General features: G+C 46.1%; 1 protein-coding gene and 1 long non-coding RNA gene across 4 annotated transcripts in view; one reads left to right on the top strand and one right to left on the bottom strand.

Moving 5' to 3' along the window:
* The window catches only part of LOC135388129 (uncharacterized), a 45429-nt gene that overhangs the window by 14264 nt on the left and 3503 nt on the right, over window positions 1–27662 (top strand). The window contains exons 5-23 of one of the 3 annotated variants that reach the window (XM_064617472.1): window positions 364–487; window positions 590–665; window positions 1977–2057; window positions 2537–2562; window positions 2633–2680; window positions 14361–14427; window positions 14578–14654; window positions 14850–14929; window positions 16567–16719; window positions 19077–19233; window positions 20700–20773; window positions 20840–20921; window positions 22079–22135; window positions 22198–22284; window positions 22365–22430; window positions 24555–24635; window positions 24708–24847; window positions 25331–25375; window positions 27064–27184. In XM_064617472.1, coding sequence (XP_064473542.1) covers window positions 364–487; window positions 590–665; window positions 1977–2057; window positions 2537–2562; window positions 2633–2680; window positions 14361–14427; window positions 14578–14654; window positions 14850–14929; window positions 16567–16719; window positions 19077–19233; window positions 20700–20773; window positions 20840–20921; window positions 22079–22135; window positions 22198–22284; window positions 22365–22430; window positions 24555–24635; window positions 24708–24847; window positions 25331–25375; window positions 27064–27076 — 1534 coding nt within the window. In that variant the 3' untranslated portion in view covers window positions 27077–27184. The remainder of the gene's footprint in view (window positions 1–363; window positions 488–589; window positions 666–1976; window positions 2058–2536; window positions 2563–2632; window positions 2681–14360; window positions 14428–14577; window positions 14655–14849; window positions 14930–16566; window positions 16720–19076; window positions 19234–20699; window positions 20774–20839; window positions 20922–22078; window positions 22136–22197; window positions 22285–22364; window positions 22431–24554; window positions 24636–24707; window positions 24848–25330; window positions 25376–27063; window positions 27185–27662) is intronic. The other 2 variants (XM_064617473.1, XM_064617474.1) reach the window with 2 other exon arrangements.
* The window catches only part of LOC135388130 (uncharacterized), a 65733-nt gene continuing 59024 nt past the window's right edge, over window positions 20954–27662 (bottom strand). The window contains exon 3 of the long non-coding RNA XR_010421289.1: window positions 20954–21012. This is a non-coding gene — a long non-coding RNA (uncharacterized LOC135388130). The remainder of the gene's footprint in view (window positions 21013–27662) is intronic.

Genomic DNA, 27662 nt, shown 5'->3' with positions numbered 1-27662 from the left:
TCCCGCAGCTCTGTAACAGCCGTTCCATTACCGGAAACAGTAACGGAAACGTAACGGAAACGAAATTAAAAGCTGGTATCAGAAACGGATAACGGAAACGAAAATATAGCAGTAACGAAAATGGAAACGGTAACGAAAATACGTCCGTTATCCTTCCCTGGTTACCGATATAGGCGTCTTACCTCTAAATGCACATACACATGTAAAAAAAAAGAGGAAGTATTCCCTCTCTTCCTCCTGGAGTTTCCAACATAAAATGTCCCTTCAGTATGAGCGCTTTGTGACCTTGTTGGTAATTGGCTCGTGTGCATTGCACAAATAACTGTTTATGAATGCAACATGAAGCGCATGTATCGCCCGCAGCATGCACATTCTCATCATGATCTGCACTATGCACTACATAAGGCCCCTGGTGACCGGGCCGACGAAGGCTGGTCTCTTCTCCAACTTGGAAGACCTGGGAATATTCGCCAACAACATAAGCCAGGTGAATATAGCAGACAGGAATAAACTATGCGACCGGAAAAAATGAGCATGCTCACTTTGTATAGGTGGTGACGGGTAGAAGTGATGTCATTTCCTTCAACAGGCCCTCACCAAAGAATGCGATGTCAAGTTCCAGACCCTGTCTGATTTTCAGATCGTTGCTACAAGTACCCGCAAAGGCAAGGTTATCACCGCGACACTTTGATCCTTCTATTGCAGGAAAGACATCGGCCCGCTTCTCTTTTTTGGCTTCTCTTTTTCTTTCTTGTAAGATTCGAACTATACTCGTGTTCAACTTAGGAAAAGAAATCTAGTCCGTCAACTACATACGCCGTCTACTCAATAGCACGCCAGGGGAAATACTATGGCGCCACAACGCAGCGTATTATCATGTGGCCTTATTAACAGCCAATACGGAAGCAGATTGAGTATGATGGATTACGTTATCTGGCGGAGGAGCGAGCGTAAATTTACGCCGCTCGGAGAGAGTTAACTCTCTCTGTCCAGCCATCCTATCTGCGGCGCAGTAATATTTTGAGAGCCGACGGACTATACTTCGGGGACAAGTCCACAACGGCTACAGGTGTGGCTTAGGCGACTTGCTTAGGCGGTTAGGCGACTGGCTTGGGCGAGGCTACAGGTGTGGCTTAAGCGACCAGCATAGGCGGTCGTATGACGCCTCCGAGTGCGCCTGAATGCTTTAAACTGCTGCTTGTGTATTGATCATGTTGCGGAAACGCTGGTCAGAAACGATGTACTTAAAGCACACTTGCACGGCTTTAAGTAATGTAAGGTAAAAGGAAACGCATAAAATATTGCAAAACCTGTGAATTGGCTTCCCCTTCTGCCTTGCATCTGTTATCCTCTCCTATGCCCCACTCTCAACGTGCGGACTTTAGATTTTCCGCTGGCCATGATATATGCTGTGGTGTCTATAGCTCATTAAAGGGGTTGTGACAGGTCATCCCAGATCATCTCAGATAAACGTAAAAGGCAATTATTTGCACCGGATGTGAACCAGCATTGTAAGTTTCATAGCGAAGAGAGTAGCAGCAGCGGAGAAAATGAACAAAGCGAATACCGAAACTTGTGGGGCTCTGACATCACAGCCTTCGCCGCCGCCAGTGAGTCGGCGCTCGAGAAAACACGTGCTTACGGCTGGCAATGGGAATGGGCGCAGCTCTGTGCACTGTCGTCTGCGCGTCGCTCGTGAGTGTGTTCGAGGGCTACTGGCATGCAGTACCAGTGCAATGCGTCCATGGTGAAATGAACAACATCTGTGAAAGTGTCCCAACCCCTTGAAAGGTAGAAGGGTAAAGGCAAGCTGGTACAAGGTTGCAATAATAAAGCCCGAGACACGTCCATGTTAATCTTCCGTGTCTTGGGTTTTACTGTCGTAATCGATAGCTCATGTTCCTGAGAGAACAGCTGGGGAAGTGAACGATGTGCAACTGTATGTTCCATTGTGTCAGAACTTTAATTATTTACAGGCGGTTTGGCAGATGCCTTGTACAACTTTCTCCTCCCCATAATGCAACAGCACACTAGGCGCACCTTCTCGCACCTGCACGGTAAGTGGTGATGGCCTCTGTGGCCGTATTTTTCACATTTCAAAATGGTTCCTCAAAAGTATACGCCAGGTCTTGAGCTCAGCCATTCTTTCGTTTTCGAAGATACGTAAGATTCAAAGAAAAAATAATAATGTTAAAAGCCTGAGTCTGTGCACACAGAGGTACGGCACGAACACACAACTCAAATTGACTTGCGTCGTGTGTTCGTGTCGTCCCTCTGTGCGCCCAGACTCAGGCTTTTACATTATGGAGTTCATCCACCAGCTGGCCTGCATATACGCCATCTTGTCAGTTCATAGAAAGGTTCTTGCACTATGAAGAACCCTTGAAGAACGGTTATTTTTCTGTCTGCACAGACGCCTTGCCCACACGTGTTATACCAGCCGCAACCGAACGTTGCGACCACCCCTGATAAAGTACAGATGTGCTTATCTCTACAGATATTCCATAACATTCATAATCTTATTACTGCGTTACAGAATACGCCGAACTGGCCCTCGCCCATGTAAGTGATTGTTTCGAAACAATTCTCGAGCTGCTCGTGTTGTCCGAGCCAAAATAACTTTTCCCTTCAGGACACTGTGTTTGGGATGATGCAAGCACAACGACAGAGCAAGGCAGAGGTACTTGTACTCCATTTAATGTGGGACGAATTTTTTCTGTACCATTCTCCGTGACCGGTGTCAGAAAACACTTGCTGAACTCGCCCTAGACATAACACGTACAAGGTTTGCTTCTTTGGTACCACATTTGCTCATGTATGGTGCTCACTGCTTGTGTCACTAAAATTATACCACGACAGCAGAGCCGTCGCGCAGAGCAGGGCAAATCTGAATCCCCCCCCCCCCCCCTGTCTTCCGTTGCCGTCAGAAACCGGTAAAAAAAAGCTTATTTGCACGGCCGAGACTGTAAATTCAAATTCACTTCATTCCCGTTCAACCAACCTGTCAAGACCTGTCGTTCGGCGCGGCTGCCCTTCTCGCACCCCCGTCGCTACGGCTCTGCACGACAGTAACGATACTTGTTATACAAGGCGTTATACAAGAGACTTTCGGCAATTACCTTCTGGAAACTTGTGCCGCCATTTAGGAAGGCTTTGGACAATTTTTAATTCAGGGAAATTCCTTTTTTTCAACCGAACTTCGAAAGTTGCCCAGCGAACATCACTTTTTTTTTACAGAAATATGAAGACCTCTACGGATAACCGCAGACCCAACAAAAACTATGCAAGTATAGCAAGAGAAATAACAAACAAACAAAAAATAGTGGAAGTGCTGCTCTAACCCCGTCTGCTTGATTGTCGCAAAATAGCGCGCGCGGAAGGTCCGGCGAGAGGAGGACGTGTTCCCGCCTCTTGTTTTACCTTTCTTTCCCCCGCTTTGACCTCGACGCTGGGTGACAGACAACCGCACTCTTAAAAATGAACTTCACAGCATAGCACTCTCCTAGCCAACCATCATCTCGAATGAATACGTTATCTGCCCTGATTTGTTGAAAACGAGGGGCGTACGCCTTTTTTGTGACAATTATGAGCAACATAAGTGTCACAAAAAAAAGGGTACGCCCCCATTTTCAACAAATCAGGGCAGATAGCGATATCATTCGAGATGATGGTTGGCTAGGAGCGTGCTATGCGGTGAAGTTCATTTTTAGGAGTGCGTCTTATCACAAAGAACGCGAAACAACTGAAGGCGTAGACACATCCTCCTCTAGCCGCATATTTCGCGGGCGCCTTTTCCCGACAATAAAGCAGGACGGGTTAATGCAGCACTTTCACTATTTTTTTTTCGACTATTTGTGTTGCTATACTGTGCATAGTTCTTGTTGGGTTATCGGTGGAGGACTTGATATTTCTGTTCTGTTAAAAAAAAAAGTGAGGTTGTCTTGACAATTTTCAAAATTCGATTATAATTCGACTCGAAAAATAAATGTTCCTCAAATCAAAACTGTCCAAGGCCTTCCTAAATGGCGGCGAAAGATTCCAGAAGGTAATTGCCGAAAGTCCCACAATCCTCCGGCGGGTACGTCACCAGATAGAATTTTTTATCACCTTAGGTGGAACGCCCTGGTATGTAAAATGTGTAGTAAGAGTTGTCAAGGCATAAAACTCTGCGCTACCAGCAGTGATCACGAGCCTTCTGGCGCAAATCGATATAAATGCTTGAATCCACCGATGTTAATAGAGAGTTTGTGGGCGTACCTTGCATCTGCGGTCTGGACGGCATATGCATAATTCCTTTTTTTGTACCTAGATACTCTACTTCCGGACGCCCATACTAATGAGATTGAAAAAAGTGCAGAGGGATTTACCGAGTTTCAAACATGTACGTGATTCACGTCCTCCCAGAGAGGAGGCACTCGAAGCGATAAGAAGGGACGTTTGTAGTGTAGCAGAAGACAACTCACATATCGAACGTATATACCAGCACCGTCATGCTGTTCCACGTCATACATAAAACGCAGAACAGAGCGTCACAAATACTACATCGGTAACCTAAGATCCTATTGCCATTAGACAGCCAGAGCAATTCCTATTACATCAATCTCAATCATCGCGCAAACGTTCACTTTGCATATCACAACCTCTGGGACGAAAGCGCACTGAGGCGGAATTATTTCGAACTATATGAAAACTAATTGCTTGTCCTTCAAGAGCTTTGATGAAATACATGAACGTGCAATTTATTTATATCGACCGTACGAACCAACACAATTGTCAACGTCAAAGAAGAGTCAATGAACGGTGCTTTATGCAGCAGTATAGATTCAATGACGTCATAACGAAGAAATAGTGAAGAAAGAAACGAAGAATCTCAAACCATAAACGAGGCGGTTGCGTGGAATGAAACGAGGAGAATTAGGCCTATACGGCGACGTTGAGACTCCCTGGGTGCCTGACGATGGAGAATACCCTCTGCGAGAAACGGCCAAAGTCAAGATTAACGATGACCAAAACCAGATACCTAACAACCAGAGACTGGAAGATTGTGCTTCAAGTTTGTATCTTGTGATTAGGAAACCACTACACTATGAAGGACTACCACTGCTGGTGCCTCAAGACCTCTCGGAATACCACGGCTTTGAGACCTTGGAGACAAGGTCCATTTAGGCTGCAGCTCTGATGCCTCGCTTGAACGGCTGCACCCTAAACTTTCAAGTTTGTGCAAAGCACACTCGCAGCACATTTGAAAGGCTTCGCCTTCGCGACAGTTCAGCTACTCTTTCGCTGCACACGTCTTCCCATGGGCGCCTCCGACAAGCTTCGTCTACGCAACTGTTCAGCTCCTCTTTCGCGGAAACTTCTTCGTGTTAGCGCGTATTTTTCCTTTTTCGCTTCTGTCCAGGAAAGCACACGTCGTCTTATGGCCGCCTCCGCCTGCGAAATTTACTACAAGAGCGGTAACGTCCCCGCTTCAGATTTGTACACAGGCTTTGTAAAAGGAAGCCCACTGCGTAAGCAGACTTGCTAAGCCTTCACATGAGCGTCCTTGTTTCCACTGCACGGTTCCACAGTTTCGTTGGAACCGAAGAAGGCACATAAGGGTGTCGTTAGGCGTACCAGCGTGTCCACTTTCCTGTCCGTAGGGCCTTGAACATGGGTCCAGGAGTACACAGATGAAACTGAATGAGGGGATACGGCACCCGCAATGCAAATAATGTAAAGCCAGAAGAATGGGACGCAAACACCGCCCTAGATAATGAGGCCACTATCACCATCCGTCCTTATCTCAACAGACCATGCCCATGCACACACGCGTAGAGAGGCAAACCGGCAGACAGAACATTTTACTCTACACTCTCAGAGCAGAACTTCACCGCATAGCACGCTGTACGCCAACCACGCTCTTAAAAATGAACTTCACCGCATAGCACGCTCCTAGCCAACCACAACCTGTAATGATATCGTTATCTGCCCTGATTTGTTGAAAACGGGAGGCGTACAACTTTTCTGTGACAATTATGAACAGCATAAGTGTCACACAAAAAAGGCGTCGCCTCCAGTTTTCAACAAATCAGAGCATAATGACGATATCATTAAAGGTGGTGGTTGGCTAGGAGCGTGCTATGCGGTGAAGTTCATTTCTAAGAGTGCACTGCCAAGGGTGGTGGGGTTATCGCTTGAGGTTCGAAGAGCTACGAGGGCGTACGCTTTTTTTTTTTGTCAATTATCATATATGCAAATTGCTACAAACAGGCGTACGCCCCCCTCGTTCTTCGGATCAGAAGCGGTAACCCTATCATTCGTGGCAGTGGTTGGCGGATAACGTGCTATGCGGTGAAGTTCTGTTCTGAGGAGTATAGCCCCACGGCAAACTTAACGCATTAAATGTAATGTCAGTAACTTTTTCCTCCTAACCAACGATCATCTCGAATGACATCGTTTCCTCCCCAAATGTTTTGAAAACAGGAAGCGTACGCCTTTTCTGTTACAGTTACGCCCCCCATAACTGTCACAAACAAGGCGTACGCCTTCTGTTTTTAACATACCAGTGGAGCGAACGGCGTCATTCGAGATGACGGTACACTCTTAAAAATGAACTTCACCACATAGCACGCTCCTAGCCAACCATCATCCCGAATGACAACGTTCTCGCCCTAGATTTGTTGAAAACGGGAGGAGGAGCCTATTTTGTGCCGTGCATAATGGCCACAAAATAGGCTCCTCCTCCCGTTTTCAACAAATCAGGGGCGAGAACGTTGTCATTCGGGATGATGGTTGGCTAGGAGCGTGCTATGTGGTGAAGTTCATTTTTAAGAGTGTAGGTTAGGAGGTGAAGCTACTGCCATTCCGCACACCTAAAAATGAACTTCACCGCATAGCACGCTCCTAGCCAACCATCATCTCGAATGATATCGTTATCTGCCCTGATTTGTTGAAAACTGGAGGCGTACACCTTTTTTGTGACAATTATGAACAGCATAAGTGTCACAAAAAAGGCGTACGCCTCCTGTTTTCAACAAATCAGAGCATAATAACGATATCATTAAAGGTGGTGGTTGACTACGAGCGTGCTATGCGGTGAAGTTCATTTCTAAGAGTGCGTTTAATGCATTAGGTTTGCCGGCTTTGTGGTTAGGGTATAGTTCCTGCTCCCCGATAAAGAGCAAACCTGTAGTGGCACATGCCGTGCATTGTGGCGAGTTTTTTCTGCACCACTCTTCGTGAATGGTGTTATAAAAACCCAGTCCTTGGAGTGCAACCCAGTGGACCCAGTCTTTGATATAACATATATACGTGCAACCTTTGCTTCTTTGATACTACCTCTGCTCAAGTATAAGAGCTCACTGCTTGCGCCAATTATAGAGTAAGAATATGTAACCAGACATGTTATGTCAAAACGATGTAATAAGAGTTGCCGAGGCATAAAACACTCTAGTTTTCGTTTCTGCGTCTAGCTCTGACCACGAATCGTATGGCACAAATCGACGGAAACGCTCGAATCCATCGATGTTAGCCAGTAGGGATAGACGCACTTGGCATCTGCATACTGGTCGACACATCCATAATTCGCTCTTCTACCTAAATATTTATCTCTCTCGATCTGCCTTCCACTTCGGAATACTCATCCTAGAGAGATAAAAGGCACCGTGAGATTCACTATCTTGTTATCTCGATTCACGACTTTTTGGCAATAAAGCAGTAGCAGCGATAAAGAACGCACTTGTAGTATAGCAGAACACAACTCACATCGAACGTATAGCAGAACTATCATAGCACAACTATTACAACTATTGTTACAACTATTTACTAACTTGCTATCTTAGTTAAAGAGAGTGTCTGAGCTCTCCCCGTAGATCTCCATATCAGGTCTCTATCAGAAATCAGATATCAGAACATCAGATCTCCATCATCATGCAAATGTCCATTTTACGTGTCATACCCAGTGGGACGAAAGCACCCTGAAGCGGAGTTAGTGTGAACGAAAATGATTGATCGACTGAAAAGAGCTTTGATGACTGAAAGACACGAATGTTTAATTTATTTATATCGAGCGTATACAGCGGAACGAAGTTGTCCTTGTCAAAGAACAGCAAAATAAGGGCGCTTTATACAGCAGAGATATTCAGTGATGGAGAAATCTTGAAATCATCAGAAACGAGGAGTCAAACCATGCACAAGGAGGTTGTCTTTCGATTAGGCCTACATTAACCACCGTCCAAACGCCATAGTGACAACGAGCATCTACAGCACCTCTGACCAACATTTACAGCCCCATACAGAACGATGGACGCCGACGACAGCATGTCCCTGCAAGAGCAGATAATATATTGGAGGACAAAGTATGATAGCGAAGCTAACATCGCCAAGGGGCTCGCCGCGAAACTGGCAGACAGAATCCGGGTCGAGGAAGATTTGCGTCTATATATCATGGACCTCGAAGCTCAACTGCAACCGGATGATTCGACAACGGCCGCCAACCTTCAAAGAGACAACGAACAGCTGCAGGTTGAACTGTCCGATTCGTTGAAAGGACGATGGAAGACCTCCTTCAAGTATTGATTGCACAAGTCGAGCACACGAAAAATGACCTCGAAAACAGCATGGACTCAATAGACGTGACACCAAGGAACGACGACGCCGTGCTCAAGAAAAAACTGACCATGTTGGAAAATCACGTAACATATCTAGGGGAAGCTTTAGATTACGCTTTCCAGGAGTCCAGTGATAAAAATGCAACTCCTTGGGTATCTGACGACGACAGGGAGTGCCACAAGCGAGAACCGACCCAAGTTGCAATCAACAACCACCAAGACAAAAGACCGAACATCCAGAAGGAGGATTGTGCCTCGAGTTTGTATCTTGTGGTTAGGAAACCCCTACACTATGAATGCACCGCACTAGAGTTACCATTGGTAGTGCCTCAGAATCTCTCGGAATACCACGGCTTTGAGACCCTGGAGACTGGGCTCATCTACAGGGTGTCCCAGAAAACGTGTCATTGAATTATAATAAAAAAAATACGCCACCTAGAATCATGCGGTCAACGGCATTTGTTCTTATTAGGTTTTTGCCACCTTGTACAGTTAATGTCATGTACCCCAAGTTTAATTATGCAAATATTTGCGAACTGAACTCAGAAATTTGCCAAGGGAAGGTCACTTTTTTACCCCACCAATATGAAGAGCGTGCCGAATTCACTCAAATTCATGATAGTTGACAGTGATATTCACGAGCTATCCCATCTAAAAAAATAGCCGAATATCGTGCTTTTCGGAGCACCGGATCATAACGCGCGATGTCTTTCTGAGCGCAATCGCTCGCAGTCCGACGAAAGGAGGTTCCGAACAGAGTTGTACGTAACTCGTTACAAGTAACTCGTTACCCAGTAACCAGTTACTTTTTTCGGTAACGAAGTAACGACCTAGTTACTTTTCTAAAAATTGTAACTAATAACGTATTCAGTTACAAAAATCGGTAACTTGTTACTCACGTTACTCGTTCCTTTCCTTCGTTTACGCTCGGCTTCAACATGGACGACATGGTCAGTTAGTATGTGGAAATTCCCGAAATCTCGTACGCTTCTAACACGAGGTGACCTGACCTGGATGTTCAGCTCCTGGGAGCCTCTGGTCGACAGTCACTCTTTTGTTGAGTCCTAAGGTGACTCACATGACGAATGCCGCAAAACTTCCCGGTCGTGTCATTGACTATGAAAGCATTCTTGGAAAAATACCCTGGATTTGTTTGTGGGTGTAGGCGTTATCTCCCAGCAGCTGCCAATGGATATACTAGAGTAGCTAAGCTCGCCGAAACTCGGATCCTGAGATGGCACTGTCAATCTCTGCTGATTCGCCGTGTTGTTGTAAACTGGGTCCACCCGACGTGGACTACGGAATCCCAGGTTTATAACATGCAGCTCGCGCGTGTCATTGGCCTACCAGCGTATCCCAGGAAGAAACCTTAGTCCCCGTATTTTCGCTCCCGCCTCCACACTTGTGAGCTCCAGTGAGGATCACTCGTTGGATTGTAAGACGGCGCAGATGATAATCACGTGAGTGTGGCCTGGGTTGGACGAGACGTTCAGGGTGAATGCGGAAAAAGGTGACGGGAGTGTAGTATTTTAGTGTCTTCTTTCCCTTCCCAAACAAAAATGACCGAGTGCATCTCACTCGTCGCATTCGAATTTGGAGAAGCGTGCCCAGGTAAGCGTCTTCAATATTTTAGTTAGCTGTATCAGTTACCGTATCGAGGATTACATGTTAAAGGCACTGCTTTCCACGAACCCATCGAATACCTCGTGGAGCAAATGCCGTGTTGTGAGGCCCGAGAACCTTTGTTGGTTTGATGGCTTACAACGGGAGAGGGGGGGGGGGGTATGTTTACTGAAAGAAAGGAAAGGTTAGCTATGCAAAGAGCCAGCTTATACAACGGCTTGTAGACGTTGGTGTAGCATTTATCAGAACATAATAGATATATCACATATTTATCAGAACATAAACGCACAATATCGCGCTGACGTCGTGTAGCCTCCTAACCGTGGTGCCAAAATAAGGGAATAAAAGCAGCTGTTGACCTTGAATTCACAGAACAAGAAAAGAAGGAAAGTCAGCCTCGCTACTAACCAGGCGCATCCAACTCATGCATCAAACAAAGGTGGTTGTATTTGGTGCAACCATGCCTTTCCTCAGCAATTTTTCAGTCTTGCCACAGAGGCTCTCTCGAGCAAACGCACCAAAATAACCGATGCCCATTTCGAGCGCCAACTATTCTTCAAAGCAAATTCCATGGAAATTGTCGGACCAAATGAAGCACGTGTCAATTTTGATATGATTGTGGCTCTGTAATAGCATGGTAACGTAAAAGTAACTCGTTACTATCGAGTAACGGGAACGCGTTCCTTTTGTTACTTTGGTAACGGGTAACGTATTTAGTTCCTTTTTTTTCGTTGTAACGAGTAACGGTATTTAGTTCGTTTTTTTCGGTAACGTGTACAAGTCTGGTTCCGAAGCCAGCCCACAGAGTGATAGTACACTCTTAAAAATGAACTTCACCACATAGCACGCTCCTAGCCAACCATCATCCCGAATGACAACGTTCTCGCCCCTAATTTGCTGAAAACGGGAGGAGGAGCCTATTTTGTGCCATTATGCACGGCACAAAACAGGCTCCTCCTCCCGTTTTCAACAAATCAGGGGAGAGAACGTTGACATTCGGGATAATGGTTGGCTAGGAGCGTGCTATGCGGTGAAGTTCATTTTTAAGAGTGTAGAAAAAGTAACAGTTCCTAAAATTGGGAGAGGGAAAGCATTATCCCAGCGATAGTCGGACTTGATAAGCCATGCCTGCGTTATCTCTTTCTGCGATGCCGGGGTGGGCTGGGTTTCCAACCTCCTTTCGTCGGACTGACACAGATTGCGCTGAAAAATTCATCGTGCGCTATTCTGTGCGACCTCCGTAGAGCATGATGTTCGGCTATTTTTTCCGATGGGATAGCTCCTGAATATCCCTGTCAATTATCATTAATTTGAGTAAATTAGACACGCTCTTCATATTGGTGGGGTAAAAAAGTGACCTTTACTAGGCAAATTTCCGACTTAAGCTCGCAAAAATTTACATAATTAAACTCACGTTACACGACATGCACATGAGGAGGTGGCAAAAACCCAGCAAGAACAAATACCGTTGACCGCATGACTCTAGGTGGTGTAGTTTCTTTATTATAATTCAATGACACGTTTTCTGGGACACCCTGTATAGGCCGCAGTCTTGACGCTTTGGTTCGGTGGTCGCACCTCAAGACTCTTGTTTGTATGAGGCAAGGATGGGCAGTATTTAAATACATTGTAATTAAAATGCTATTTAAAATATAGATACATGTATTGATATTTTGTATTTAAATAAAGACTCGAAAAATGTATTTATAATTATATTTAAATACCAATTTTCGTGTATTTGTTCTTGTAAATACTTTATAAATACCCATAAATACAGTATATACTGACGTTGGCTTGTGTTTGATCTTTCGGGAAGAAGGGTGAGTTTGGGGCGCAGTTATGCCATGTTTGCGCTAGCACGCGCATGCGATAAACCATTTCAGATGGCAAGTTTCTCATTTGTTGCGGACAACAGTCGCGACTACCCAATCACCACCTTCTTCAAGACTTCAAAACTTCTTCATTACGAAAACAAAACCCGACTTAATAGGTGTACTTCTTCAACAACTGAACAAAGTGCGAGCCTACGTTTCTTTGAGTAAACTCGTTCTCTTCGATTTAGAATGTGTGTGTCACGTGGTCACGTTCCTTCAACCGCCAGAAAAAGCAATCCGAAACTTTGGGCGCGAGCTTTCAACCGTTTACCGTTGGAGTGGCAGCAGCGGAAGGTGGAAGCTGGTGCGTACCATATATGCTATGCTATATGCTATGTAATTATACTTTTTGCAACGCCTGTGCAGCGATTTCGAGAAAAGTAGTGACATCATATTTGCACATCTATGAATAAGCTTGATGAATACAGTGTTTCCGTTCCAATATCTGTGTTTGTCACTTTCTGACGTCCGCCTCGTAAACCAGTAGAATAATTAATGAAAGGCACAGAACCGCAGCACCGGTAAATATTTCTGGACACCATCGGACTTCGATCGTTATTGTGAAGGTGCTCGTTATTTTATTCCCCACATTCCCACCTCAATGGGGTAGAGTATCGCCTGTGGCGATGAAACTCTCCACTCTCCAAGGTCAAAAATAAAGTTGTTGTTGTACCCAACCACCTTGTTGTACAAGGCATCTTCGTCAAATTTAGTACAGGCCTTTGTTCATCGCCACCTGTGGAGATGATGTTCTCCTTTGCGAATCCGATTGTACGGCCGAACAGAAGATGCAGTCTTCGAGAAACTTCTAATATTAAAATCGCCATGATAATCAAACAAATAAATGCTATTGTTCGTTGCTGATTTGTTATGATCATCGTTATTTCTGTAATTCCGGATGATATTTTCCTCACAGTATTTAGGGTAGTAGTTACGGTATTTAAATACTGTATTTATATTTTGTATTTAAATACTCATGTTGAAAAGTATCTATGAAGGGTATTTAAATACCCCTTTCAACAAAGTATTTTGTATTTATATTTAAATACTTAAAAAATGTATTTATGCCCATCCCTGGACTATGAGGCATGCTCGCAGCACCTTTGAAAAGCTTCCTTCTTCGTAGCTGTTTGGGTACTCTTTCGCGGAAACTACTTCGTATTGATGTACCATATTTTTGCTTCTGTCAAGGACACCACATATCTTCCCATGGTCGTCTGTCAAATTTACTACAGGAGCTTCGTAGTTCTAGTGGTTCAGTTCTTCACCGATGGAGATCACTTGAAGGACCTGCAATCTTACTCATGTCTTTGACCGATAATAACCTAGTTCGCCAAGCAACCTTGATTTAGCTTATGTAGTTTATGAAAAAATCAGCACCGCCAGACTCAAGACGTCTATTGCCTCACGTGTTTGTTGGAACTTCGTTATCGTTATGCTGAAGTTACCGTGTCTAAACCAATGCACCTGGCCTTGGTCCACCAAAGTGAAACCGCGCCTTGGTGTCAACACTTCGACTGACACTTCACTTGGACACAGAAACGATTATCTTCTCTCGACCTCTGTACAAGAGTGTCACGCTCTTTTTTGACATGATAGCTGCCAGGTCGGCATTGCCTGGCACCGTACGACATGCACGTTGGTAGCAGGACTTACTTCATGATTCCAATTCCTCGCACTGAGTGGTGTCACCACGAGTTCCTGAACGCCTGCCCTATAGTCACGTTTCCCTGATCATCACCATCATCACGCTTTAGAATTCTCCGAAAGAAAGTACGCTGGAAAGGTACAGTCTTAAAAGTGAACTTCACCGCATAGCACGCTCCTAGCCAACCATCATCTCAAATGATATCGTTATCTGCCCTGATTTGTTGAAAACGGGAGGCGTACGCCTTTTAAGTGTCACAGAAAAGGCGTACGCGTCCAGTTTTCAACAAATCAGGGCAGATAACGATATCACTTGAGATGATGGTTGACTAGGAGCGTGCTATGCGGTGAAGTTCATTTTTAAGAGTGTAGCAGCAAACAGGAGCAGACACACATACTGAGAGATGGACAGAATAGCCGTCCACCCGTTTCTTATTCGGTCTCTTCTGTCTAATATCTAACAGGGGGCCGCTCCGATGAAGAAATGTGCCAATGCTGTGTTCCGTAAACTTTTACCCCAAGCTGTACCCGCATTGTCTTGTTACGCACATAGACAACGCACATCCCTTATAGCAGAAGGGAAAATGCACAATACACGAGTACATTGCAAAATCTTTGTTCGCAGGCACAGCAGAAATTCGTCAGGTTCGTCGCCGACAGTGTGGCATCCAGCTATGATGGACGGATAAGATGTAAGCTTCTTTGCTCCTGTGATGAGCGAAAACCCTTGCATTTTGAGATACGATACCTGCCTATTTTGCTATACTATTAATCGCTTTTCGCTGTCATTGTCCGCATTTTGTTACTATTGATCGTCTACCGATGTGACGCACTCGCTACAGATATCGTCAACAGCATCCCCAGTATTGTGAACAACACGAGCGTCCTGAGAGTGGCCATCATCAAGGACTCCTTGCAGGTGTGAATGGAGTTCGTTCAACCAATCAATTACCTTTAATCGTGGTATAAACGAGATACCGTAAAACCATAAAACTACGCCAGGTGTAGTACAAACGCAAAAAAAAAAAAAATCCTCTTTCACGCAATCATGTTGGGATGTTGCTTATTTCCCCTATGTCTGTACGTCGATGGTCGACTTTTCCGTCTGCTTCAGTACAAGAGTTCCTTGGATAAGTTCGTGTCCCACGTCGTCAGAGACAGTACGTCCAGTGTCACGTCCGTTTTTACTAGATTGTAAGTAATGCGGATCTGTAAGTACGAGCTGCTTCCCAGGTATAGTAATAGGCACATTGCACAGCTCGCGTCAAAGTTAACTTGAGCACCGCTCCAGTCTTCGAAGCGGGAAGAGAACCACCGTGGCAGCGCCTAATAGCAGAAAACAACGCTTTCATAACGGGGGTCACCCCCTCTAACGTGAAATCGACGACCAAAACACCCCTCGCCATTACTTCTACTAAACATCACCAGAGTCCGCAGGCCGGAATGGTGTTCAAGTTAAGTCCTATGCAAGCTGTACAAGTTAGAGTCATGTTATCGCGCAGCCGTTGCTGCAGCTGTAGTGCCACGTTGAGGTACCTCAATGCTGTGCCTCAAAAATGCGGGTGCGTAAGGATATACGGGGTGTTTCACCTAAAATATACAGGGTGTTTCACCTAAAGTGATAAAAAATTATAACTGGCGACATACTCGCCGGAGGGTTGTGGGATTCTCGGCAATTACCTTCTGGAAACTTTTGTCACCGTTCAGGAAGGCTTTGGACAATTTTTAATTGTAGGAAATTTATTGTTGTCAATTGAACTTTGAAAATTGCCAAGCGAACCTCACTTTTTTTACAGAAATATGGAGTCCTCTACGGATAACCCGATAACAGAAAAACAGAAAAACAACAAAAGACTACTCTTTAGCCCCGCCTGTTTGATTTTCGCAAAGAGGCGCGTGCGAAATGTGCGTCTATAGAGAAGGAAGTGTCCCCGCCTTAATTTGCTTTGCCTCTTTATGATACGACGGTTGTTTTGTTTTCGTTGTGATAGAGCGGTTGTCACCAGCATCAAGGTCAAAGCGGTCGAAACAAAGGTAAAACTAGGGGCGGGAACACTTCCTCCTCCCCACGCACCTTCCGTGCGCTCTTCTTTGCGACAATCAAGCAGGCGGGGCTAAAGCCGACTTTTTACTTTTTTTCCGACTATTTCTGTTACGAATAGGTTTTGTTGGATCTGTGGTTATCCGTGGAGGACTTCGTACTTTTGTAAAAAAAAAAAAGTTTCGCTTGGCAATATTCAAAGTTCAATCGAAAATATATTAAAATATATCAATTGAAAATATATTGAAAATATTGAGACCCTTCCTAAATGGCGGCAAAAGTTCCCAGAAGGTAATTGCCGAAAGTCCCACAATACTCCGTTAGAATTTTGATAAAACACCCTGTATAGGAACCTCGATTTGCTTTTAGTGTATGGTTTTGTTGAGTGTCGTGAATGCTACGTGTTGCAAGTTGAACCGCTGCGCGAAGTCATCTGTACATTCTTAAAACAGGACTTCACCACCACATTGCACGCCCCTAGTCAACCATCATCCCGAGCGACATCGTTCCCTTCCCTGATTTGTTGAAAACGGGAGGCGTACGCCCTTTTGTGACACTTACGCAGAAATGTTAATCGCCACAAAAAGGCGTACGCCCCACGCTTACCACAAATCAAAAGTGATTGAGTCGTCACCCTGTACAGTGGTTGGCCTTCAGACTGCTATGTGGTGAAGCTTTGTTTTTAGAGTCTCATCTGTCAGCAGTATTTCTATCGGTACGTATATCACGCATGACCTACCCTCTTCCTTGCAGCAATATAACATCACGTGTCTCTGTATTGTATGCGCAGCGTGTATTTATCCTCGACGGCAGTGATGATGGCGATAATACTGGCCCTGCTATACATGTGTGCCTTTACGGCGGGAATTGTGAACCACGACGCTCGCCTGGCCCCAACAAAGCGAAGCCACAGGTCCGACAACGCGGGTCTCGTTCTGCTCATGTGAGCGTCCCTCTACCTTCTACTCTCCACATAGTTAATCGCTTGTGCGTTTTCATAAGAAGACGTCCGCGCATCTCTTCGTGGTCAAGGCCAAGTCACCGTTGAGTGAGCGCGCTTTGCATCGACGGCGTATCGTGCATGTACACCATACGAGGCGTGTAATGAGTTCCACGTGGTCATTGACGTCATGCGTGCAACCACGTGGTTTACGGAGGTTTAACTCCGACGTCGCAGCTCCGTGCAAAAATTTGTTCCAGGGTTTGTACCTCGCAAGCTAGAACTGCACTATCCTCCTCAGACCTGAGAATAAACTACAGAAAGATTTTCGGTGAAATCACTTTATTCTTGCTCAAAGTGTCCAACACAACGCGATGAAAAAAAAAAAAAAAGACTTGAGAACGGTAAAACAAATTTCGAGGAAGAACTGTGTGGTACCCGATTGGGTGCTACAGCTCTTGGAGGTCATGAAAGTCGAGGAGACGATTGCGATTTAGAAGGCACATAAACACGTCGCAAATAGACGCAGCTAACCCAGGAAGGTTTTCCCTGGAAGGAGTTTGACAATGGCCCCAAACAGTTCGTTCCATTTTTGACTCTCCATTCAGTGTTCTTGCCCATGTAAATCTCGAAGTCTAGCACAAGGCTTTGTGATGTAGCGAGGATGAAATTATTCAGCTCCACCGCGTCCGGTTTGGTTAGGAGATATTGTCGGGGCACTGTCCTCCGAGCGAAATCATTTACTCGTCCAGCCATGACTTGTGGGGTCTTAGAAGCTTCAAACACACTGATCGAAACGAATCTAAAACAGGCTGAGTTTGGCACAGCTTGTGCTCTTATGGTTCATGTGAGAGACCAGGGATGCTTACAAAGTGGAGTACCAATCTCTTGACATGGGTTCTTTGACCAGGGGAACTGACAGCGATCGAGACAAATACGTGCGTTCTCTTGGGGGCCATCAAGTTTTTGAGCGGGTCAACCAGTGTTTTACCCAGAATTTCGTCCTTTGCGGGATGTTGGGCTATGCAAGAGGGTGTCTTTACATGCTTTTGACGAAATATTGTGCAATCTCATCAAAGTTTAGGAGCGTCTCCTGCAGATTCTTTTTTTTTTTTGGGGGGGGGGGGGGTCTTAAGGGGTGTATAGGGGATCAGGATAAATCACTGGGGTCAACCCGTGCAAGCGCATCGTTCGTTTTTACGAACATGTGAATGCTTCTGGGTCATAGCAATTCTGCTTCAGAGTGCAGTTGATGCCGCATCCTGTGCCTCGGAATATTTATCTCGTTCCTCTGGTTCAAGGTCGCTCGTATCGTCAGCAAATCCAGTCTTCAGTCAGCAAACATGGCAACAACAACACATGAAAATGTGAAGTTTTTGTTTTTGTGAGTCCCACATATCGCTGGAGATGCTTCGTCCGTAAAAACTTATGTGAAAATGTTAAGATCACGAGCACCGATAAATGCACATCTGCATAACAACGGATAAGTGACCCGAAGTACCCGATTGGGTACCGAAAGTAAAAGCCGGCTGCCAGAAAGAAGATAAGAGCCGCATCGGACTTCTGGGGCAGTAAACAAACTCAGTCGGGTTCACTAAGTCTACAGTTACTCAGAATTGCACATTTTGGCCGTAAGAGAAGCAGAAGACGAAATTGAAGTGTTCGCCGGCCCATTCTCGCCTGACTTGACTTCGCCATCTTTAAACGCGGAAGTGCCCGAGCGCCGCGGCCGGCTGCGATGGCTCCCTCCTTTGGCAGGAGTGGAAACCAATTTCTACCTGATCGGGTACTGCCTGTTTTGCAGCCAGAAATTGTACCTAAATGCTGGTTGTTCAGCTTTTTCACACGCACAGCTGCACACGTAACCGCAAACTTCACTCCATAGCGCGCTGAAATTGACAATTGCAGAGAATGATGCCGCTATCATTCAAAGGTATATCCCAGCACTCCCCTTCCGATTTGTTTCGGTTTCAGTCTGTCTGCCAACGTCATGATGGCGTTTCTCGGGTAGAGGTCCATTGTCGCGGGGGGCCCTTTCCATGGACGGTGCTGTGGTGAGCACATGGGGTAAATACTGTAAACATTTTTGTATTTCACATGGTACTTGACTGCCTTTCTCCCCAGCTCCAGGTCGGAATGAGTGAACGTGGAAATATTTTCCCATAGCCTACGTTTCTTCAGGTGCAAAAGGGGCATGAAACCGTGCTCAAGTGTGCATTATGTTAGCATATATACATCACTATACAGCATAACTGTTCCCCTGCCTCTTGAAACTGAAGAGGTGTGCAGTTGTGCAGAATAAACGTAGGAAAAATAAACACTGTGTGTCAACATTCTTCATGGACGTGAACTTGTCGCAGAAGCATCGGGATAACAGCGGTGTTCAACGTGTTCATCGTTGGGTATGCCATGGTGGCTATGGTCATTGGCTCCACCAGCTACGCCTACCTGTGCGGCCCAACATCCATCCTGACCATCGATCCACTCGACTCCACATCGCAGGCCATACTAGATCAGGTATTACTACGGCTTTAATACATGTGTGTCAGAGGGATTCGATCCAACAGAAACCACCGGTAATGTTGTTTAAAATTAATATACGTTGTCATTTTTAATGATGCGACTGCGAGTAGATACTCTCACATTTTTGGGCGTGTTTTAGCGCTTGTATATGGCCGAAAAACCGAGACTTTATTAATGACATACTGCAGGAGAAAAATATGAATGAAGGTTAGTGTTGAGACACGAACGCAGAGTAAACGATTTAAAATAGCGAATTTGGAATAACACTTGACCAATTGTAGATCAGTCGCGTGACTCGCAAGAACTCTAGTCTCCAACACAAAAGCTACTCTCTTAGAAAGGAACTTCACCGCATAGCACGCATCTAGAGCCAACCATCATATTGAATGATATCGTTATCTGCCCTAATTTGTTGAAAACGCCAGCCGTTACGTCTTTTGTGACAATAATGAGCAGCACAAGTGTCACAAAAAAGGCGTACGCCTCCTGTTTTCAATGAATCAGGGCAGATAACGATGTGATGGTTGGCTCTAGGAGCGTGCTATGCGGTGAAGTTCACGCAGTTCATACTGCATGCATTTGCCACAGAAATGGCGTACGCCCCACTTTTTCATTAAATCAAGGGAGAGCTTTGCCAATCAGGATGATGGTTGGCTTGGAACATGTTATGCGGTGAAGCTCTGTTTTTAGAGTGTAGCGGCGACTCTCGTTCTACACTCTTAAAAGAGTGCTTCACCGCACAGCACGCTCCTAACCGACCATCGTCCCGAATGACATTGCCCCCTCCCCTGAGTTATTGAAAGGGGGGGTGTAGGCCTCTTTGTGATACTTATGCGAAACATAATTGTCACAAAAAAGGCCGCCTCCCGTTTTCAACAAATCCGGAGAGAGTACGATGTCATTCGGGGGGATGATGGTTGGCTATAGGAGCGTGCGTGAAGTTCTGCGGAAAGTTCTGCGTGAAAGTGGCGTGCTGCCCATGTCACGTCGAGACTGGGAGGTACCCGGTTCCGAATCCCGGTGCCATTTGTGCTGTCTGGTGTTTTTCCTGGGTTTTCCTGAGACGCTTTCAGACATATGTCGGTCTCAGTTATACGTTAGAAGTCGGCCCCGGACGCACATTCCCCAAGGGCGTTAGTCGTGACGTCGCCCACCTCTGGGAGGCCGTCAACGACAAGCCCTTTCATCTCAACCAACCAACCAACTGCTTTAAAAGTATTCACGTACTTTGTGCATTGGTTATAACAAACATGACGACGTTGTGTTGTATATTTGTCTTGCAAATGCAATTCGTCTAAAAGAACCGGCAGCAGATGTCACTGGTGCTTCCCATTAGGAGCATCACGTGACACCTGTCGTAGTCATGTATCACGACTGCTCGTGTAATGTCACGTGTATGGAACTGTTTAGACGCAACCAATTTGGACTGCGTGAATTTCTAACACCCACATGTTCACCAGGTGTGGGACGTAGTCTGGCCCAAAGACACCCGAGGGGTACTCTTCAGGGAACTATCCCCTGGAACGGCCTTTGCGTAAGATTCCTCGTTGTAATATATCCTCTACGGCTCAAAAATGTACACAATGGTCATTGATTTCAGGTTATGTCAAGGATCCGGGCGATATATGCAGATCGCACCGGAGAACGTCAAGAAAGAACTCTATGCCTTGAGGGACAGCACGGTAAGTGTCATACTAGTGCAACGTATACTTACCGCACGTATAGACTCGGTAGTGTTGCGGTCCTGTGTCCGTGCATGTTAAGCAACGCCACCTAGAGTAAACAACGCATGATTGGTTCAACGATGTGACGTAGTCATTAATGATCTGCCAATCAGAACTGTGCTTGGACAGCCACTTGTAGCCACAGAAAGGCCTTGCCCGAAATCCTCCGCGCTGATTGGCTGACATACTGTCTTTATATGCCCACGTGGCGAAGGAGTGAGAGGGGGCATTCGACGTTCGCGATCACTGTTTTCCTGAACTCTCAACTGCTCCAAGACATGTGGCATCACGAGTGGTGGCAAAATCGGAAGCGCGGGGTTTATTCATCCCGTTTCAAGGTTATTACTTACGTTTTCACTGAATTCTCGAACCAATGGTTTCTGAATATGAGTCGGTGGAACATATTCCATCTGAATTCGGTACCAACCACGATGCTTCCAAATATGACTTCCTTGCTCTTCTCCCCTGTTGGAACGTGCAGTCCATTCGGTTCTTCTCGCCTCTTTATTTTTACAGGGCGGATAAGAACAGAATAGTATTTGGGCAGGGCAGGGCAGAAGGGACGAAGAAAATACAATAGCTTCCTGTACCACCTGACGATATCGCAGGAAGGCCTATTGTTAGCTAGAAGAAAAAAATAGAATAAAGAGAAGTAAGAGAAATAGAAGTAGCTCATCTATATAGTTACGCCACATCCGCGGGTTCGTGCCCGGTACAATGTATAAACCCGGCTGGTTCACACATACAGCAACGGCGGACGGCGACCGTGGACGGCACGGCAGGTCGCGCCGTTTCCTCGCCGTTGTGATGCTCAATTGTAGATGCATGTTGCGTACACTGTCATTGCTTCGCTGTTTCTTTTATTTTTAATGTATACTTGACGTGAGAAAGTTAAAGTAAAGTAAACCGATGCAATGTATTAGGACATTAAAACAGCGAGCTAATTTATGCGTTTACATCACTTTTTTTTTTTTTTTTTTTTTGTCGGCCCTCTTATTGTCCTATCATCCATTGGCATAAATTCGCTCCCCGACCCGGTCACTTTTGGTTCACGTCTAAGCACCAGAGCGTGTTGTCCGTTTGTCCGTGTGTCCACAGTTTCCTCTTTGTTACAGGCGGAAGTGATAGCGAAGCTTAGCGGCATCACGGTCGACGTCGATGCCCTACTGAATGTGAGAGGAATATGTTGACAGTTTAGTCGCCCAGGGTACGATTCCCGTAATACGTGTTTCAGATCTCGACCAATGCCAAACGGAAACTGGGCATTCCCGCGACAACATACGACGACTTTTCCAATGTCATGAAGGTCAAGTTGATATCGGTGAGAAAACAGTGTACGGAAAGCAGACTAGAAGTCAAAGGGACTATTTGCGCGTTAACCACAACTCTTTCTGTTCCAAGCTTATATCGGACTGGGCAGAATTTTCTTTGGGGTCCCTCCATTCAGGTCCTGCTGATGAAGATAAGGTACCGATACATTTTTTTCCTTTTATCAGGCAACGACAAAATGGTGATGTGTTCTGGAAAGCAATCGTTACGTATGAAGTAGCAGAGTGTTTTCGAGAACCGGTGCGGTGCATACGGTCGGTCGGTGCGTGGTCCAGTGGCGACGAACCGACCGGAGACTCGCCAAAAAGAGCTTTCGGTATTCGGGAACCGAAGGGGAAACAACCGCCGTGCGCCGCCGCTATACGTGTGGCGCCATCTCTCGTTAAGAACAGAAGGAAAAGATTTTTCGATGCACTGTAAATATTCTTTCACGGAACAATAATAAGCGTCCTCCCACACGTATATTCGACCGATAAGATATTGTACAATCTACGAAATGGAACGTTTGAACAGTTCTAAGCCACCACAGCATCCCCACATGGGATGACATTCAAAATGGCGGCAGTGGTCTTCTCCGATATTTTCTACAAGTTTCTGACATTTAATCTGACTAATAATGAACCAGAAATATCAACACACCGCAAAGTTTCCGAGGAACGAAACTTTGTGAGGGACCATTACGCCGTCCAAGGAATACTTGTCTGCTGCCAAGGAAATGGAATCCACCGCTGCGGCCGCGGCCACGTTTCAGCATCGTTGAGGGATCCCCGAAAGAGAACGATCGGAAGCGAACCGATCGTGACCTGGAAGCGGCCAGGAAGATCGTAGCGCGGGAAGGATAATCCCCACGAGGTAGAGCGCATGCGCGTCGCTCCTGTCTCTCCCAACTGATCGTACCGGGTGTGCCCAACCGGTTCCCGAAAACTCTCTAATGTTTGAGGAAAGTACGATCAGCCTGCTCAGAACTGGCGCTCGTTGCGCCAACGGGAGATGATGGTGGTACAAGAGACGGGGGGTTGTGCAATACCTCTTGCTCTGCCATTCTGATAGTCTTGCAGGACTACCCACCACAGAAAACATGCGAGCATCTCTCAGTAGCCTTCGCTGGGATACTCATGGGTATCTCAGCGAAGGGTCCTGAGCGAACTGTCCTGAACCTGTCCTGAACCTGAAGTGGTGCTGAACCTTTCCAATCGTCCTGGCGGCCAGGACGATTGGAAAGTTACCCCGTTGAAGTTACCCTTGGTGGGTGGTTGTCTAGTCTGCCCGTGTGCGGAGTTTGCATTGAAAGGACTGAGACCGCGTGTCCCATGACATACTGCACAGCAATGACGACAGAGCCGAGTGTTAAAACTGTTATGTCCGCTAGCGTGATATGCTTGTTAGACCTCTCTTCTCGTACAATCCCATGCTGTAGGTGTATATATAGGAATATATTTTTGAGAATATATTTTTGTAATAATGCGGTCTAGCTGATGACGCTACAATACATTTTTTAGAGGGCATGTGGTCAAGCATTGCACTTTGTCCCATCCTTCGAGTCTAGTCTAGTCCAGTCTAATCCAGTACACAAGCCACAGATCCTGCTGCACTTCCAAATAGAGGGCCTTATTGTTGCTGTTGTAGTTGTTGTTGTTGATGTCGTAGTTGTTTTAGCTGCAACAGTAAAGGCCGACCCGCATGGTGCGTTTTTCTTGCGTAAAAGCTGAGTTTTCACGCCCTGCGCAAAATTTTGTTAGTCGCAGCTGCTCGTAGTGCGTGATTCACTGCATCAGAGCAGGTTTGATGTTTCACGCAGCAGTCAGTTCACGGGCGTCCATAGCAACCAATCATGGCGCAGCAAGTCGCTTCTGGTTTCGTTCCAGCATCCTATTCCCTTTTTAACAATGGCCGCACTTACGAAGAAGCTGCAGAAGGACATCTCCAAGTACAACAACATTCGCTCGTGAGGGTCCATTTTACCAAATGCAATTCAATTACAAAGGAACGCACACAAAATCAACCATTTCAGGACGGAACAGGAAGGAGAGGAGAATGTTGCCAACACTTCGTAAAGCGCATGCGCCAAACCCGCTGTTCACGCAGCAGCGTGATTTGCGCGCGCCCCATGCGGTTTGACAGGCGTATTTTTTCGCGGTGCGCCACCACGCAGAGTTTTACGCAGCGCGATACTCACAGAAACACGCACCATGCGGGCCGGCCCTAAGGATCCGTACACTCGGAAGCTACAATAACAGTTTTTTTCTCGAAAATATTGTCCAGGTGAACTTGCCCTGCGAGCCAGTATTCCGTGTCTACCGTCAGGCGTTCGGCTCTTTCTGCGGCCTGACTCTCAAGAATTTTGTAAGCGCTTCGTTTACCTAAAGATACGTAGCACGTGACAGTATATAAAGCCACTGTTATTCGATATTTCAGAACGCCTGGTGGCTCGCCATGTACTTCTGCGTTGTCCTGCTTTCGGGCTTAGTAATACTCTCTCACTACACGACAAAGTATTTCCTCAAAATGGTCAACTATACCCAAGACGGTTCGGAAGTAGAATCCTCGTCCGCTGTGTGAGTACTAAGTAGCAACGTCCACTGCGCACTTTTTGTCAACGTGTGACGTCATGTCATGACGTCATAGAATCAACCCGCAGGTTAAGAGATCACTTCGACCATTTGTAGCGTAAAAATGCTATTACTTACCCAAGCTGGGCTACAGCCGTGGTATGAATATCGTCGTTAGAATTCAGCGCCAAAGTTGTTCAGATTCTAGGCGTTAATACTCGCACTATCCCTGCTGTGACTATATACAACCGTGTTCAACTTCAGAACGGCACGAAATGCAGTTCGCCAAACCTAACAGAGTTACTCCGATGGAGAAATTAGACTACAGCGCCACCAATAGAGCCCCCCACGCAGTTTTGGTGTCGGCGTACTACTTGTCGCGACGTATAGAGTGATGCGGCTAGCTGTTGCAGCCATAGGAACAACCGTAGGGCGGGCCTTAAACGCGCAGTACTTAGCTTGAACACGAATATGACTGAATCTTCGCAGGGTACAAATAACGGATACGACACCGTCAACAACTGGGACGTCGACGTGAGTAGTTTTACAGATTATAGAAGTAGTAACATCCACAGGTTTACTCGTTTTCTGGTTAGCTGTTGGCGGCCATTGCAGACACAGCCATCAGGGATTTTCATCTGGAGGGCGGAAGCGCTCTTATCTGCTGCTATTCTGGCGCGTTTCGGGCCGGTAGTTTAGGGTATATGTTGAGTTTATTTATTCTTTGTATTTATTCTTTTTTGTGGGAGGTAGGGGGGCATTATAGGATGGAGGTTCTGGGAAAATGCTTGAAAGTCACCATTGAAGGGAAGGAGGGCACCACACATTATTCACGAATAGTGGGAAAATCGATGCCCATTTGATCGACGAAAAAGGTCCGTGATGCATTTTTGTTGTGCAGCTTTCAGTGCGTTTTGTATGATACCGACTGTGGATTGAGTTTTCTGATAAAAGCGGCTGTCGTTAAAAGATTATTTGTTCGGCAGGTTTGAAAGGATTATCTCCTAACCTGCCCACGGCAGCCGCAAACCTGGACACTCTTAAAAATGAACTTCACCACATAGCACTCTCCTAGCCTGGTTTGCTGAAAACGGGGGAGTGAGGCAGCTCATAGGGAAATGGTGTCCCCCCCCCCCCATCCCCGTTTTCATCAAATCGAGGGAGAGAACGCTGTCATTCGGGACGATGGTTGGCTTGGAGCGTGATATGTGGTGAAGCTCTGTTTTAGAGCGTGGGGTACAGGCGCCGCCACGCTTAACCTTAACGCGGGAGCGCCTGACCTACTTGCATGCCAGCGCCGCCTTGCGTCAATGCTGGGGACTCTAGGCGCATGGTACAAGAGCGCCTCCTCTCGATGGGATGAGTTCGGGGGCATCGGCGTAGGATGGATCACTAGCTCTGTAGTGTCACCTAACGCTCTCGCCCTAAAGGCACACCAACCACGCGTGTGCATTATCTACCACCCTTTATGTAAGTGCTGGTTTGCGGAAGGGCGTGCTGGAGGGGAACAATATTATGAAATAATTTTGAGCCGTATGCAAACACTGTAGTCTCAGCCATGTTTGCTCTGAGCGTTCTGCACTATGATATGTGTTATCGCAGAAATGTTTATTTTGTTTCATGGTGCTGATGAACGATTTGGTAACGTGTTTGTGTGGATGCAAATACATCAAAGGCACACTGATAATTTTACTGGTATACTGCTTTTCTTATCGCTGAAGTGTCTGCAGAGTAGGTGATCCGTGCGTGAGTCTCCGTCGAGAGGGGGCGCTCGAGTACCAGGGCCCCATGAGTATTCACCCCAACTCGCCCCAGTGTTGGCACAAGGCGGCGCTGTCATGCAAGCAGGCCAAATGCTTGTCTATGTCGGAAAACCCGGTGGGCTTTGTATTATCTATTTCTCGTAACACTGTGTGTCTCACTGCCTTTTTATTTTGGCACGTACGGATGTTCCAACTGGCAATGTATAGTACAAAGGGACTGCTTTCCATAGTGACACATAAGAGTAAGCTGTATACTGTAAGTTGATGACATTGCCAACTCGGTGAGTCAACACAAACGAACCTCCTGGTTTTTCTTGATGCAAACTTCGATATGGCTGTGGGTCTCTTTTTCTCTGATTGCTTATACCTGGTAGAACCTGTTTTTACACGGAAGGGCATTCCTGTATTCTTTTTTGAACTCTGTTCATTTACTGGTATATTCGCCGTTCTCTCGTATAGGTCTGATGTGTAAGTACTGAGACGGCATTATACAGCTGCAGTTCTTTGACTCAATATCTTACTTGAATGAGTGCAGGAAGATGAAGGAGGCGAACATCGACGATTCATTTCATGATCACGTGTAAGTCACTAACTTCACTTTCTCCGCAGGTAGGGGTATTTAGAACCTCCTTACGAACGATTATCTAATTAACTGAATTGTCATAATTATAATAGCCATGACTAAAGATAGGTAAATCAGAAACTCTGCTGGTATTGAACTATGTACAGTTGTCGACTCACCAGCGTCACCTAGATGTTATGCAACCTACGGGTGACGACGAATGGAAGCGTAGACGCCAGTCCACATGATGCGTACTACAGTGCGTAAAACGCTGCGTGAAAGCGGCGGACGTAATACGCAGAGCCCGCGTGTACGCAGAGCAAGCAAACGGCCGAGTAAATATAAGGAGTTTTGGAAAAGCTTTGGGCAGTGCCAATGCATGGACGCGCAAACGCGTAGTTTTAAGTTAGGCGCCTACGTCCTCACACCGCATGTCCACACCCAATCCGTGCTTTGGGTTTTGGAGCACATGCTATTTTTCGAAAATAGCGTGGGT

This window comes from Ornithodoros turicata, chromosome 3 (genome assembly GCF_037126465.1).
Source record: "Ornithodoros turicata isolate Travis chromosome 3, ASM3712646v1, whole genome shotgun sequence".
In the NCBI taxonomy this organism is placed as follows: domain Eukaryota; kingdom Metazoa; phylum Arthropoda; class Arachnida; order Ixodida; family Argasidae; genus Ornithodoros; species Ornithodoros turicata.
Note: the sequence above shows the minus strand (reverse complement) of the source record. Positions and strands in the feature narration are given on the sequence as shown.